General features: G+C 36.5%; 2 protein-coding genes across 16 annotated transcripts in view; one reads left to right on the top strand and one right to left on the bottom strand.

Annotated features, from left to right (window-relative positions):
* The window catches only part of NDUFAF2 (NADH:ubiquinone oxidoreductase complex assembly factor 2), a 357,071-nt gene that overhangs the window by 26,863 nt on the left and 315,754 nt on the right, over positions 1-14,454 (top strand). The gene's annotated exons all lie outside the window — the stretch shown is intronic.
* The window catches only part of ERCC8 (ERCC excision repair 8, CSA ubiquitin ligase complex subunit), a 56,145-nt gene that overhangs the window by 5,407 nt on the left and 36,284 nt on the right, over positions 1-14,454 (bottom strand). For 4 of the 6 annotated variants that reach the window (XR_014310370.1, XM_082725895.1, XM_082725896.1 and 1 more), the window contains 2 exons: positions 7,431-7,628; positions 4,237-4,317 (listed from right to left, as the gene is read on the bottom strand). Coding sequence is in view for 5 of the 6 variants with exons in the window: in XM_082725895.1 (XP_082582021.1) it covers positions 4,237-4,317; positions 7,431-7,628 (279 nt within the window). In the remaining variant the exon portion in view is untranslated. The remainder of the gene's footprint in view (positions 1-4,236; positions 4,318-7,430; positions 7,629-14,454) is intronic. The other 2 variants (XM_082725897.1, XM_082725898.1) reach the window with 1 other exon arrangement.

Below are 14,454 nucleotides of genomic sequence, written 5' to 3'. Positions count from 1 at the left end.
GCCAGAGTCCTCAGAATATAATACAACAGCCTGCCAATTAAATACATAGATTTATGCTTAAAGACCATAAAACCTGTCCCTATCACCCAATGCCTTTCAATTTCTTACAGTACGACTAAATTTCCCCTCTATCTTGGATATCAGAAGAAATACTGCTAAGGAATTATGTCTTGGTTGATGGGGAAGTAAATCTTATCTCAAGGGTAGATTTGAAAGGAAACTGAAGAACAATTTTGCTTGATGATTCTGATATTTGGAGATAACCATAAACTTGTCCTCAATCCACAATGGATGGTAGAACAGGGATTCAAATCCAGTTGCCAATATGATTATTATTTAGTTTACCTGAAACTGAAGACTAAGTGAGTGTGTGTGCATGTATGTGCATGTTTTGTTTTGAAGTTGTTCCTACACAGTTCTGGGAAACTGCAGCATCATTTATTTGAGAGCTGAGATAAAAACACTTCTTTTTTTATTTTTTTAAAGATTTTATTTATTTACTTGAGAGAGAGAGCGAGAAAGAGCATGAGCAGGGCAGAGGGAGAGGGAGAAGCAGACTCCCTGCTGAGCAGGGAGCCTGACACAGGGCTCGGTCCCAGGAATCTGGGATCATGACCAGAGCTGAAGGCTTAACTGACCAAGCCACCCAGGTGCTCCTAAAAACACTTTTAAATATGGGTTAAGTAGTAAATATACATGTTAGGAGTAGGGTCTGGTACAGACAGACTTCTCTCAGATCTAAATCATCATCTTATTCACATTCTACCTATATTCAAAGGAATCTTTCAAACTAAAGTTTTATGAAAATAATTTTATACCATACCATTTTATAAGAATGATGGCTATCTTAAGGCGTATAAACAGTATATTTTAAAAGATAAGGTTTTATAGCTCTAAAACTTAAATATAGGGGTGCCTGTGTGGCTCAGTAGGTTAAAGCCTTTGCCTTCGGCTCAGGTCATGATCCCCGGGTCCTGGGATCGAGCCCCAAATCAGGCTCTCTGCTCAGCGGGGAGCCCGCTTCCCTTCCTCTCTCCCTGCCTGCCTCTCTATTTGTAATCTCTATCTGTCAAATAAATAAATAAAATCTTAAAAAAAAAAACCAAAACCTTAAATATAAAGCTAACTTGTTTTTTACACATCTCTATTTGCTTTCCTACTTGTTCGGTTCAGTTTCCCATATGCAAAAATTCTTCTAGATAAGAAGTTCAAACTATCACTATAACTACATTGTATAAATAAAACATCAGAGTCACAGACTCTTTATAAATTAAGCAATTTCATTTTCTTCTAATATCCTTTTTCCATATTTAAGTCATAGATTTACTTTTAATTTCTTTTTATTATTTTCATTTGGTTATTTTTGATTGTTATACTTCCTAACATAGCCTCTAGTGGTCTTTCTTGGGTTTTTGGGTTTTTTAATAGTGTTTTAACTTGGGTTTATTGCATACAGTAATTCCTAAACCGCAGGACACAGTGATTAAATAATGGAAAATAAATGGCTGAGCCAAAGTATTTGACCATACTAAGTTTTTACAGAAGAATATCTAGTCATTCAAACCATAAGAGACTATTAATCTCAGGAAACAAACTGAGGGTTGCTGGGTGGTGGGGGACAGAGGTATAGGGTTGCTGGGTAATAGACATTGGGGAAGGTATGTGCTATGGTGAGTGCTGTGAATTGTGTAAGACTGATGATTCATAGATCTGTACCCCTGGGGCAAATAATATATGTTAATAAAAAAAGAATTATTTAGTCATTTAAAGCAGCTGTACACCAAAACTAATCAAAGCCATAATAAACTAAATTAGATATGTGATGAAAGCTGAAAATACTCATACAGCAGTTGGCCAGATGCTTGAAGATTTACCATTGTGTGTTTTCTCTTTTTTATTTGGATTAGGGCCCAAAAAAGTAAGTCACAGGCTTTACACTACAGTAAACCACAGCAGTTGCAAATCTAGGTATAAAACAGATTTTGTCAAAAGCTGCTAAATGTTATCAACCACCCCCATAAAAACTCATTTCCATGTGGTTTTAGTCATTTTTCTACAAAGGAACTAAATAGGCGAAAAATGTTTTTAGAATTTTAAACTTGCTCTACCAATACTTTTCATCTCCATTTAAGATGCTTTGTTTTTATATGAAGACTTGAGTAAGATTAATTCAAGGTGTTTCTAACTGTACTATTTGTATTTCCTACTTTAAAAAATTATATACATAAATATTGGTTTTTAGATATTTGACTTCTTATATCCTAGATATTAAGACAAATATAGATTAACAGTGCTTAGTAAAATAATCTTTGGTGGGAAAGATAGCACCTTTACTTTTTTTAAGGATTTTATTTATTTATTTGTCAGAGAGAGAGAAGCGCACGCGCAAGCACAAGCAGGGGGAGCAGCAGGCAGAGGAAAAGGAGAAGCAGGCTACCTGCTGGCTACCTGCTGAATAAGGAGCCTGATGCGGGACTCAATCCCAGGACCCTGGAATCATGACCTGAGCCGAAGGCAGCCACTTAACCAACTGAGCCACCCAGGAATCCCAAAATAGCACCTTTAGACAGTGTAACACTGTCTAAAGTGTGGGTTAAGCCGCTGCCTTTGGCTCAGGTCATGATCCAGGGTCCTGGGATCAAGTCCTACATTGGGCTCCTTGCTCAGCAGGGACTGTGCTTCTCCCTCTCTCTCTGCCTCTCTCCGCCTGCTCATGCTCTCTCTTTCTCTCTCAAATAAACACATAAAATCTTAAAAAAAAAAAATTAAGATAGACACTAACAGACTAGCTGATAGAGGAGTATATATTGGTAAAATTCAAGTGTGTAAATAAAAAAACCTTAAAAATGTCATATGTGGTAACTCAAGAGATAAAATTTACTTCTAGGAATCTATCCAAATAAGCAATCAGAAATATAAACAATTTATAAATGAATAGTTACCTTGATTTGTTTATAGTGATCAAAAGAAATGTCTCCAAATACGTAAATATTTAAGTAAATTGTGATATATAAATGACAGCATGCTATTATTATTTTTTTTTTTTAAAGATTTTATTTATTTATTTGAAAGACGGAGATCACAAGTAGGCAGAGAGGCAGGCAGAGAGAGAGAGAGAGGGAAGCAGGCTTCCTGTGGAGCAGGGAGCCCGATGCGGGGCTCGATCCCAGGACCCTGAGATCATGACCCGAGCCAAAGGCAGCAGCCAAAACCGCTGAGCCACCCAGGCGCCCCAGCATGCTATTATTTTAAGAACAGATTTACAGGGGCACCTGGGTGGCTCAGTGGGTTAAGCCTCTGTCTTCGGCTCAGGTCATGATCTCATTGAGCCCAAATTGGGCTCTCTCCTCAGTGGGGGGGCTGCTTCCCCCTCTCTCTCTGCCTGCCTCTCTGCCTACTTGTAATCTCTCTCTCTGTCAAATAAATAAATAAAATCTTTAAAAAAAAGAAACAAAATAAAACCAAAAAACCCACAAATTTACCAATAGTTATTAATGATAGGGAAGAAGATTTATTATTAAGTTAGTAAAGTAGGATGCCAAGTTGTGTATCCAAGCAGATTAATTATGTTTAAGCAACTATATATGCATAGGAAAAAGCAAGAATGAAGCAAAGGAAAAGTGTTAACAGTAATTCAACTTTAGACATTTGAGTTGTTCTTTCAATATTTTTCTGGGTTTTCCAAAAATGTTGCAACAGGCAAACCATTTTCACAATGTGAAAACACCCAGACATGCTTTAAAAGTTTCTCTCATGGGGTGCCTGGATGGCTCAGATTGTTAACCATCTGGCTTCAGCTCAGGTCATGATCTCCAGGTCCTGGGATTAAGCCCTGCGTCAGGCTCCCTGCTCAGTGGGGAGTCTGCTTCTCCCTCTCCCTCTGTACCACCCTCCCTAGCCCACCCCGCTTGTGCTTGCTTTCCCTCTCAAATGAATAAATAAAATCTTAAAAAAGTTTTTCTCGGGGAGCCTGAGTGGCTCACTGGGTTAAGCCTCTGTCTTCAGCTCACGTCATGATCTCAGGTTCCTGGCATCAAGCCCCATATTGGGCTCTCTGCTCGGCGGGGAGCCTGCTTCTCCCTCTCTCCCTGCCTGCCTCTCAGTTACCTGTGAAATCTCTCTGTCAAATAAATAAATAACATCTTAAAAAAAAGTCTTTCTCATGTAAAGTAAATTAACAAAACTATTTTCTTTATGATTTAAAAGTCACTGTAAATTTGTGTAAATAATATTTACCTCATCATCATCAGGAACTGGTTCATATAAGGATGGTACCCAAGCAAGTATATTGCAGTCTCTGCTACCACTATAAAGTTCCTATAACACAGAAAATAAAGATGTGGTTGTGGGTCAGTTTAAAGCTGGTGCCAATCTGAAATGAATAGATCATTTAAAAGACTAACTCTTAGGTTATATCAATTAGATTAATTCTATTTCTATGCCTCAAAGAAACTCAATTGATGTCTTTTGTTTGCTTAAGATGCAGTAAAGCTTTGTTTCATATTTTAAAATATTGTTAGGATATGTCAGAGCTTGCCAACCTGGAAATTTTACAGAAAGATTCAATAACCTAGTTTTTTTTTTTTTTTAAATTAATCATGGTATCCATGTATTTCAAGTGTCAGAGTAGATAAAGAAAAAATAGATTGAATCAAGAGTCTGTCCTTCTCTGTCAATAACTGAGATTTAAGAAAGACATCAGTAAAAAAAACCTTATGAGTTCTCGATAAAATAGGCCAGAACTTCACAAAAAATATTATTTAGCTCACAGCTGTCCAACTGGCTGTTATTCAACAGAAGAGCTTTTAGATCCATATGCTATGCTTAGTGAGTTTATTTAATAAGGACAAGCTTGTGCTGATACACAGTCTATGTTAACATCTTTATGAATATGCTGTTTATACACAACTGAACAATGTTCATTTCCATCCCCAACAAAACTTTAGGAATATGTTATACTGTCTGTACTAAAAACATTCCTATGAAGCAGTGAGATACACTCATATAAAAAGGGTATAAGTTGGTATGATCTACACAGAATAGAATCTCAATACATGTCAAAAGTTTTGTATGCGTTTCTAAGGAGTCATGCCAAAGACATATGAAATTCAAGGATATCGGCAATATTTAAAATAACAAAATATGGAAATAATTGTCCAAAACTAGGGTAATGATTTATATATAAATTTATGTTGTATTCATAGTATGGGATGTCATATAATCATTAAATTTGTTTTTTAAAAGTGTTTAATGACATTGGAAAATACTCAACATCAAGAGAAAAGAGAAGGATATGAGCCACAGAGTCATCTTGTGAAGGAAAAAAGCAAGATGTAGAACATACGGTCAATTAAAAAGAAGAGAAAAGGCTATGTAAAGAGAAATGTCTAAAAAGAAAAAAAAACAGAAAAATGATATGCTGCACTTAGTTGTCATGTCTCCTAACTTTCCTTCCATCTGGAACTGTTCTTCAGTCTGCCCTTGGCCTTCCGGACCTTGACAGTTTAGAAGATACACACTAGTTATTTTGTAGAATGCCCTTCAAATTTTCTTGTTTCCTCACGATTAAGTTGAGGTGATATATCTTTGCCAGGACTATCATTGAAGGAATATCATGTAATTGGGATGTTAACTTTGATCATTTGATTAAGGTGATGTATGCCAGGCTTCTTCAAGGTAAAACTACACATTTTACCTTTGTAATTCATAATTTTGTAGGGAGGTATTTTGGGACTAGGTAAATATCCCACTCCTCATTAGACTTCCAATGTATTAGTTTACTTACTTATCCCTGAATGGATTCATGTATCCTTATTTTAGTCAATGTGTTATAACCCAGTACTATCATTATTTATTTCAATGTCAGGTATATCTTGTTAGATTTTTATGGTTATGATAGAACTACTATAACTATCAATTTTGTTTTCAGGTTGTAAATTCTGTGTAGTATTTAATTTGAAAAAGGGTTCTACTGCTAAGTGGATGTAAAGTACTACCCTATTTTGCTTTTGAGACTTAGAATTATTCTCCTTTTCAAAAATCATAATGAATATAATGGGGTAAGAGCTGGAAATTGTGTGATGTAGTGCAGTGATTCAAGCCTGTGTATGTAGCTTAGAGAAATGAGATTATTTAGGAGGCAACTAGCCCAGGTTTCTGGCTGTGACCAGCTTATCCCGGCTATTCCTGGGGCTGATGGGACCAGTATCTTGGCACATTTTTGATCTATTCTAGGCACACGTGTTAGGAATTCTGATTTGGTAGAAAGCAGTAATTTAAGTCAGTATATCTGGTTTAAAATCTTTGCTGTGTCTCTTAGTGACTTGGCATAAGAAAAGACATACAAGAGTTTCTTGAATAGACAACCATGCTCTGTGAATAACTACTTGCAGGTTTGAGGAAATGCATGTCACTTCTCTGGTGTCTTGGTCTTCTTCTCTCAGAAGTAATACTAAAAATATTTAATAACTAGTACATCAGGATACTGACCAGTCAGCAGACATAACAGCCAAAGAGTAGAAGCGGGATCCTGACAGTCCCTCTTAGGTGCTGGGCTGAGGTATAAACTAAGAGGCCTCAGGAAAGGGGGTGAAGCTAGTGGTCTCTTAGGGTGCTTGGTGCAATAGTTATTTAACAAAAAGTAAAATACGTATTTGAATATTTTAATAATGGCTATTGCCATGTAGTGTGCTGGCTAAAGAATAAGCACTGTGTATCTTACTGTAGTATCAGACACAAATTAAGTAATTAGCATTAATGAATAAATGATTAAGAACTTTACCAGGTGATAACACCCTTCCTAGCTCTAATAATCCATAGTTTTCATCCTACCAGTATTTAACTCTCATGAACCTCACTTTCTTTACCACAAAATACAGAAAATACCAAGTTTTGCTATATTAGAGACTCATTTAAAGGAACGCGTGAGGTAATTTGTGCTAATATTCTCTGGAAAAAAAAAATCTGCTGTTGGTAAAATGAAAGGGAAAGGTCAACTCAAAAGTAAATGATTAGCCACTGACAGGAAATAAATTAGAAATAAAATCCAAGATAGACTCACACATATAAATCAGTTTTTTATAAAACCATATTTTGAGATTAGACACAGTGTTCCATCTTTTCCCAAAAAATTGACTGCAAGACATTATTTTTAATTTGCTAGATATTTTCATCTGGTAAATAAATGAAATTGATATGCAGAAGAAAGAATTTATCTCAGTCAAGTTTCACAGTATTATACTGATTCATGCAAATATCCTATACTATCTAAAACTTAATCTTGTATAATCCTCTATTCAAGAAACCCTAGCTCAAATGTGGATTACAAGTGTAATTTCTCAGACTGAAATCATAACTTACTCTTCTGTATATAACCAGTCTGGCAAGCTAGCTACCTGAACATTTTAAATTCCCTTAAGGATTATTCTTACCTGGAAATTAGAGTGGAATACACAGCAGTCAACACTTTTATAATGTCCCTTAAGCATAGTTATCTGTTCTCCTGAGTAAATTGTATAAACAGCAATAGTGCTACCATATGGTACAAAAACAAATTCTGAACTGCAGCCATAGGAGACAGTGAATTTCAATCCTTTTCTGCTGTCATTATTAACTTTTCCATAGTTTACCTGCAGGATGTAAAATCGTAACATTATTCATATCTTAAGTCTGAATTAAAAAGACAACAAAGACTAGAAGAAATATTTACTTAAAATATTATATAACATACTATGGAAAGGGCTGTTATTAAATCTGTAGAAAATGATCAAGGTTCTAACAAAGAAACAAGAGCCGATGACATAAATATATGTTTCACATAAGAGGAGAATACAAATAGTAAAAAAATCCACAAAAGTGAATGCTTACATTTAAGCCAGTCTAGAAATAAAATGTAAATTAAGGCAATCTTAATCACTTTAGACCATTTAGCAAAAAATTTCAAGAAACCTTGAGACAGTGAATACCATTACAAGTGAGGTAACATGTTGGTGGCACATGTTGGTCAATCCTTCTAAAAGGCCAAATTATTTATTATGCAACAAAATGCAAAGATGTTCTTTTTGGGGGGAGGGAATAATTCTCTTCTTATTTTAAAATATTTTTTCTTAAGATTTTATTTATTCATTTCATAGAGACCCTGGGATCACAACCTGAGCTGAAGGCAGATGCTCAACGACTGAGCCACCCAGGCGCCTCTAAAACATTTTTAATTGTGGCAAAATACATATGGCATAAAATTTGCCACCTTAGCCATATCTGAGTGTACAGTTCAGTGTACATTCACACTATTGTGCAAACCTTCATTATCCTCAATCTCCAGAACTCTTCATCCTGCAAAACTGAAACTTTGTACCCATTACAAAGAAAGTTATTCTTACTCCTTGACTTAGTAATTACTCCTGGGAATTTATCTTAGGGAAATAATTAAACAGGAAAAAGCTATATACTCAGAGGAATTCAATGCAGCATTACCTAGAATGGCAAAATAGCTAATGATAATATAAACTCCTAATAGTGTTACAATGTCTCTACAGTTTACATAGTAATTAATAATTATGAAAACTATGCAGGAAGTAAGGATAAAAACTAGTTATAAGAAAGCACAGAACACAAATACATATATATATTCACACAAAACTGCAATTTAGGACAAAAATAAAAATTCTGCACCTGTACGCCAAAGGTGCAAGCCCAATATCAGCATCTCTTCAGCAGTATGAAAAAGAAAATTCCAGGTCCTATCCCAATCCTACTGAACAAGAATCTTCACTTTAATAAGATCCCTAGATGATCTAAAGGCTCATTAAAGTCTGAGAAACTTTGGGCAAAATAAATTGATAGCGCGAATAGTGCTGAAATTATCCTGTTGATAATTTAGATTAAGCAGTTCAGAATAAGTGTAAAACCAGTAGCTAAACATTTACGATTTATCAGCAGGAAGATCACCAAAGACTCTCAATACTATGGCTAACACTAGAGTTTTATTTATTTATTTATTTTTAATGATTTTATTTATTTGACAGAGAACACAAGTAGGCAGAGAGGCAGGCAGAGAGAGAGAGAAGAGAAGCAGGCTCCCTGATGAGCAGAGCCCGACCCCAGGACCCTGGGATCATGACCTGAGCTGAAGGCAGAGGTCTTAACCCACTCAGCCACCCAGGTGCCCCAACACTAGAGTTTAGACAGTGATTTATTTTTTTGCCTTTTTGTAAAGGTCGTTTGGGAGTGTGTGTGTGTGTGTGTGTGTATAATTATAAACATATATAAATGGACGCCTGGGTGGCTCAGTGGGTTAAGCTCCCAATTCTTGATTTTGGCTCAGGTTATGATCTCAGTGTTGGGGAATCAAGCCCTGCATTCAGGCTCTGCATTCAGCAAAGTCCACTCGAGAGTCTCTCTCCCCTTCTCCCACTCCTTGAGTTCTTCTCTCTCTGAAATAAATAAATCTTAAAACACACACACACACACACACCAGGGTGCCTGAGTGGCTCAGTTGGTTGAGTGACTGCCTTTGGCTCCAGTCATGATCCCGGAGTCCCGAAATCAAATCCTCTGTTGGGCTCCCAGTTCCACAGGGAATCTGCTTCTGCTTCTCCCTCTGACCTTCTCCCCTCTCATGCTCTCTCACTCTCTCTCTCAAGTAAATTAATAAAATCTTTAAGAAGAAAAAAAATCTGTATATCTATATCCATATCTATCTGTAAGCGCATACTGAGGCCCAAATGGATATATGCTGATCATCTGTGGATACTACACTTGCCTTATCCACCCTTCAGGTTAACATGTGACAGAAATGAGCGTATGCATCCAGCTATTCCACTGCATCAGTGGTAGAATGAAACAGTAAAATGTTAAATTTGGTAGATTTGGTTTGCAGAAACCCACTCCACTCCCCACTCACTTTTTCTTTTCTTTTGCCTCTTTCGAGAATGACTTAGCCTCTGAATTTCATTATTCTAATCTCTTAAATAGAAATAGGATCATTTACCAGAGTTACTATGAAAAATCAGATGGAATAATGTAGATGAGGGACCTAGAACATAAAGGTATCCAGGAAGTCCCTAGATATATTCCCATATATGTTTAAAAAGTATAACTTATTTAACTTATAACTTATTTCTGACCCTCTATGTGTAACTGCTTGCAGAATGACAGTGGGGAAGGAGAATGGAGAAAAAGCACACAACTACAAATTCTTTGCTCCCACTAGAAAAATTCTGAACTGGTAGACTGTGATGGCCTTATTCACATTTGTCAGAGGACCTAATGCTGAGTTCTTTCTAATCTACCACATTCTTTCCCAAATATGAACTGGAAAGTATTAAGTGAGGTATGAATGTTTTTTTTTAAGATTTTATTTATTTATTTGACAGAGAGAGATCACAAGTAGGCAGAGAGAGAGAGGAGGAAGCAGGCTCCCCGCTGAGCAGAGAGCCTGATGCGGGACTCGATCCCAGGACCCTGAGATCATGACCTGAGCCGAAGGCAGCGGCTTAACCCACTGAGCCACTCAGGCGCCCCATACGTGAGGTATGAATATTGAACTAGCTCTCTTATCTTCATCCTTAGGCATTCCCCACCCCATCCTGCAACTTACAGTCCTATTAATCTTTGTAAATCATTGCTGTGATCAAATCACTTGTGGACTCAAAATCGTATCTTTTCAATACCTGAGGAAGGAAATTCTAGTAACTGATTAAGGAAAGGAAGGATCTATCATTCACTAATGTTCAGTATGTGTCAAACATACTAGCTGATTGTCTAAGGCTCCCATTTTATGACTATGTATGCTTACCAATATATAATAAATAGCATGATGTATATTATTATGAAAGTACTGTAGAGGAGAGGCTACTTTGGGCTATAATGTCTTAAAGGGGGTAAATAAAGGCTTTGAAAATACTTTTATAGTGGAGAAAGATATGGGACTTTGGATAAAGATGATGGCAAATCCAACTCCCTGCCTTATGAATTCCTTTTACTGTTCCAGGAAATTTATAATCTAGTCACTAAAAGAATACCTATAGTGACACAGAGATTCCATCACAAGGTAGCTTATTTTATTGTCAAACAATAATCAGCATAATGATAATAATGACAGGTAATATTATTGAATGCTAATATTTGCTGGAAATATCAATGTGCTTAATGTTTTGCACATGTTATTTCATGTAATACTCAAAACAATATTATGAGACAGTCAGCATTATTACACAAAAACATTTAGAAAGGTTAAATATTTTGATCAAGGTCTTTGGGATAGCAAATGACAGAATCAGAAACTAAATCCGGATTGCCTTAATCAAAAACCACTACCCCACACTATTGTAAATTAGTTTTCCTTCATTCCCGAGGTGATGATCACAGTACATTCTACTACAAGTGAGCACTGGGTACTTGGAAGCATCTGAGCTAGACAAGAGGAATTATAGAGAGGTTGTGTCTAAGATGAACCCTGAAAGCAAGAAGCAGCTAGAATAGGAAGGAGAACACTATTTTAAAGCAAAGGCAGGAGTCTGTGCCTCGGAATGGAAAGGCAAGAGAGCAAAGTATTTTTTTTTTTTTAGGATTTTATTTATCTATTTGACAGACAGAGACCACAAGTAGGCAGAGAAGCACGCAGAGATAGAGAGAGGGGGAAGCAGGCTCCCTGCCAAGCAGAGAGCCCGATGTGGGGCTCGATCCCAGGACCCTGGGATCATAACCTGAGCCAAAGACACAGCTTAACCACTGAGCCACCCAGGAGCCTTAAGAGCAAAGTATTTTTAAAAACCTCTTAAGTAGTTCAATAACAACAGAGTAAAATATGGCAAGTGGCAAGACCTAAAGCTTGGTGAGTTAGAAGATACAGCTTATAAAAGTTTTGTGGGCAAAAGGCAAAAGCATCAGATTTTAATAACCTAGAAGTATTGAGGAAACAGTGAAAGACTTCTATTGGGAGGTAAGTTTGGAAAAAGTTAGAAGAATGTTACAGTAATTAAATAGATCATGAGGAGCTAGAATGAAGCTGGAAGGGGAAGAAAGATACGAAAACAATTAAGAGGGAAGAATTAAGAAGCGTGTAGTTGATTTAATACATGGGATAAGGGGCAGAGAACAATTAAGTGTAGACTTCCAATTTCTAGACACTGGTCATAGTGAATGGTAATACCAGTAACTGAAATAGGCAACACCAGAAGAGCTATTATGAATTTTTTGTTCTTCTGTTGACCAAAACCTGTCTCCCTGTGCATTTTTCCTGCAACTACTTGTTATGTTCTCCAAGGCAATGGTCTCCAGAGCACAGTTCCCACACCTCAAGAAGCCTGCAACATAATCCATAAGGTGTGAGAAAAAAACATGAAAAGTTGTATTTTTAATTTCTTTTTTATTTAAAAAATAAGAAATTCACCTTTAATTAAACACAGGTTCACAACAGTATTTGTATATAACCTATAAATAATTATACAACTTTTTAAAAATTTTATTTTTTAAATATTCTAAGTAAAATTTATTGACTTTCCAAGAATCCTTACACATTTAATACTGCTTCTAGTTTTTTTTTTAAGGATTTTATTATTTATTTGTCAGAGAGAGAGAAAGAGAGAGCGAGAACACAAGCAGGCAGAGTGGCAGGCAGAGGTGGAGAGAGAAGCAGGCTCCCCCTGAGCAAGGAACCCGATGTGGGACTTGATTCCAGGACCCTGGGATCATGACCTGAGCCAAAGGCAGTGGCTTAACTGACTGAGCTACCCAGGAGTCCCAATATTGCTTCTAATTTATCACAGGAATTATTTCTCCAAAATGTTAATCACAACTAGAAAGAGTGTTTGGGAAATGTGGCAATGTTGTTTTTATAAATATGTCAAATTACAAAACAACAAACAGCACACAAGCTACTGAGGTAGGTCCAGAACCTTTAGTCAGAAGTATCTCTGAAGAAGCAGAATATCTAATTTCCAGATCAAAAGTAAAGAAAATTACTCAAAGACAACATTAAAAAATAAGCTTCAGAAGTTCCCAAAGAAAACAAATATATTTACAACTTTAAAGTCAGGATTAGATAAAGTTTTCTTAACTTATGTCTTTTTTCTTGATATTTATTTTTAAGATTTAGAAGTTTCTACTGAAGAGGAAAAAAGATGTAAAGATGAATCCCTCTGAAAAGCAAAAAGGAAGCATAAGAAAACACATAAAGAGAAGCATAAAATGGGAGAACCAACTACACTCTAGAGTACTAAGCGTCTGCCTTTGGCTTAGGTCATGGTCTCAAGTCCCTGAATTGAGCCTTGAATCAGGTTCCCTGCCTAGTGGGGAGCCTGCTTCTCCTTCTCCCTCTGCACCACTCCACTTGCCCTTTGCTCACTCATTCTCCCTCTCTCTCTCTCACTCCATCTCAAATAAATAAATAAAATAAAATAAAACTCACTAAAGAAAATAGGGTACTATTAATAAGGAAACATCACATAATAAAAATAGGTATTTATGGTATACCTATTATTTAATAGGTATTTAATTATTTAACAATTTAATAACTTACCACTCTTCATACTTCCATTTTATCCTTAAAATTACTGTTTAGGTACATAATAACCCTAATTTACAAGATGGAGACACTAAAACTCTGACCGTAGTCCTTCGTAATGTCACCTTAAATAAACTGACTAACGTCCCATATTACTAAATGGCAGGACTGGAATCTGTTTCCAGTTCTGTCTGACAGGGCCTTAAATATTTGAAGGCAATGTGTTTCCACCGAGTTACTTTTTCTGGGACTGATGTCCCCAGTTCCTTTAAGTGTCCTCTGGAGGTGAGTTTCTGGGCTATTCTAGTCATCTTTGCATGAATGACTACTTAGATCAAGTCAATTTTAAAATGTATTATCCATTCTAAACACACTACTCAAGATATGGACTTACTACTACCCATGAGGTATGAGCATCACACTCAAGAAGGAGAGAAAAATGGAATAAAATCACCCCAACATGTATATATACAGTCAATACCCTTTATACTTATCACATTCACCTGTGATGCCAACCTACCTTTCCAAAGTGACCCCCACATATCACCACTCAAAGGTCTTTAGTGGTTTTCCATTTTATCCCAAGAAAAAGCCTAAGCCCTTAAAAAGGCCTACAAGCCAATATCCTGTCCTGTTTGTTTCCTTCTGTTTCTCATCTCCTAGTACTCTTCCCCTTGTATCCTCTATTTTAACATAAGGAGCCTCTTAGATGTTCTCTGGGTATTCCAAGCACACTCCTGCCTCAGAGTCTTTCTCCTTTCTTCCTTCCTCTGCCTGGAATGTTAGCCTTCCCAGATATCAGATGGCTCACTTCATTTCCTTCGATGGATGGATGGATGTCTTTCCTCCTCTCCCTAGAATGTATGTTCCATGAGGACAGGACTCTTCTATGTTTTGTGTGCTACTATATAATATTGTCTGGAAAATAAGATTTGCTCAATAAATACTTA

The sequence above is a fragment of the Mustela nivalis genome (assembly GCF_964662115.1).
Source record: "Mustela nivalis genome assembly, chromosome: 3".
NCBI classification, from domain to species: Eukaryota; Metazoa; Chordata; class Mammalia; order Carnivora; family Mustelidae; genus Mustela; species Mustela nivalis.
Note: the sequence above shows the minus strand (reverse complement) of the source record. Positions and strands in the feature narration are given on the sequence as shown.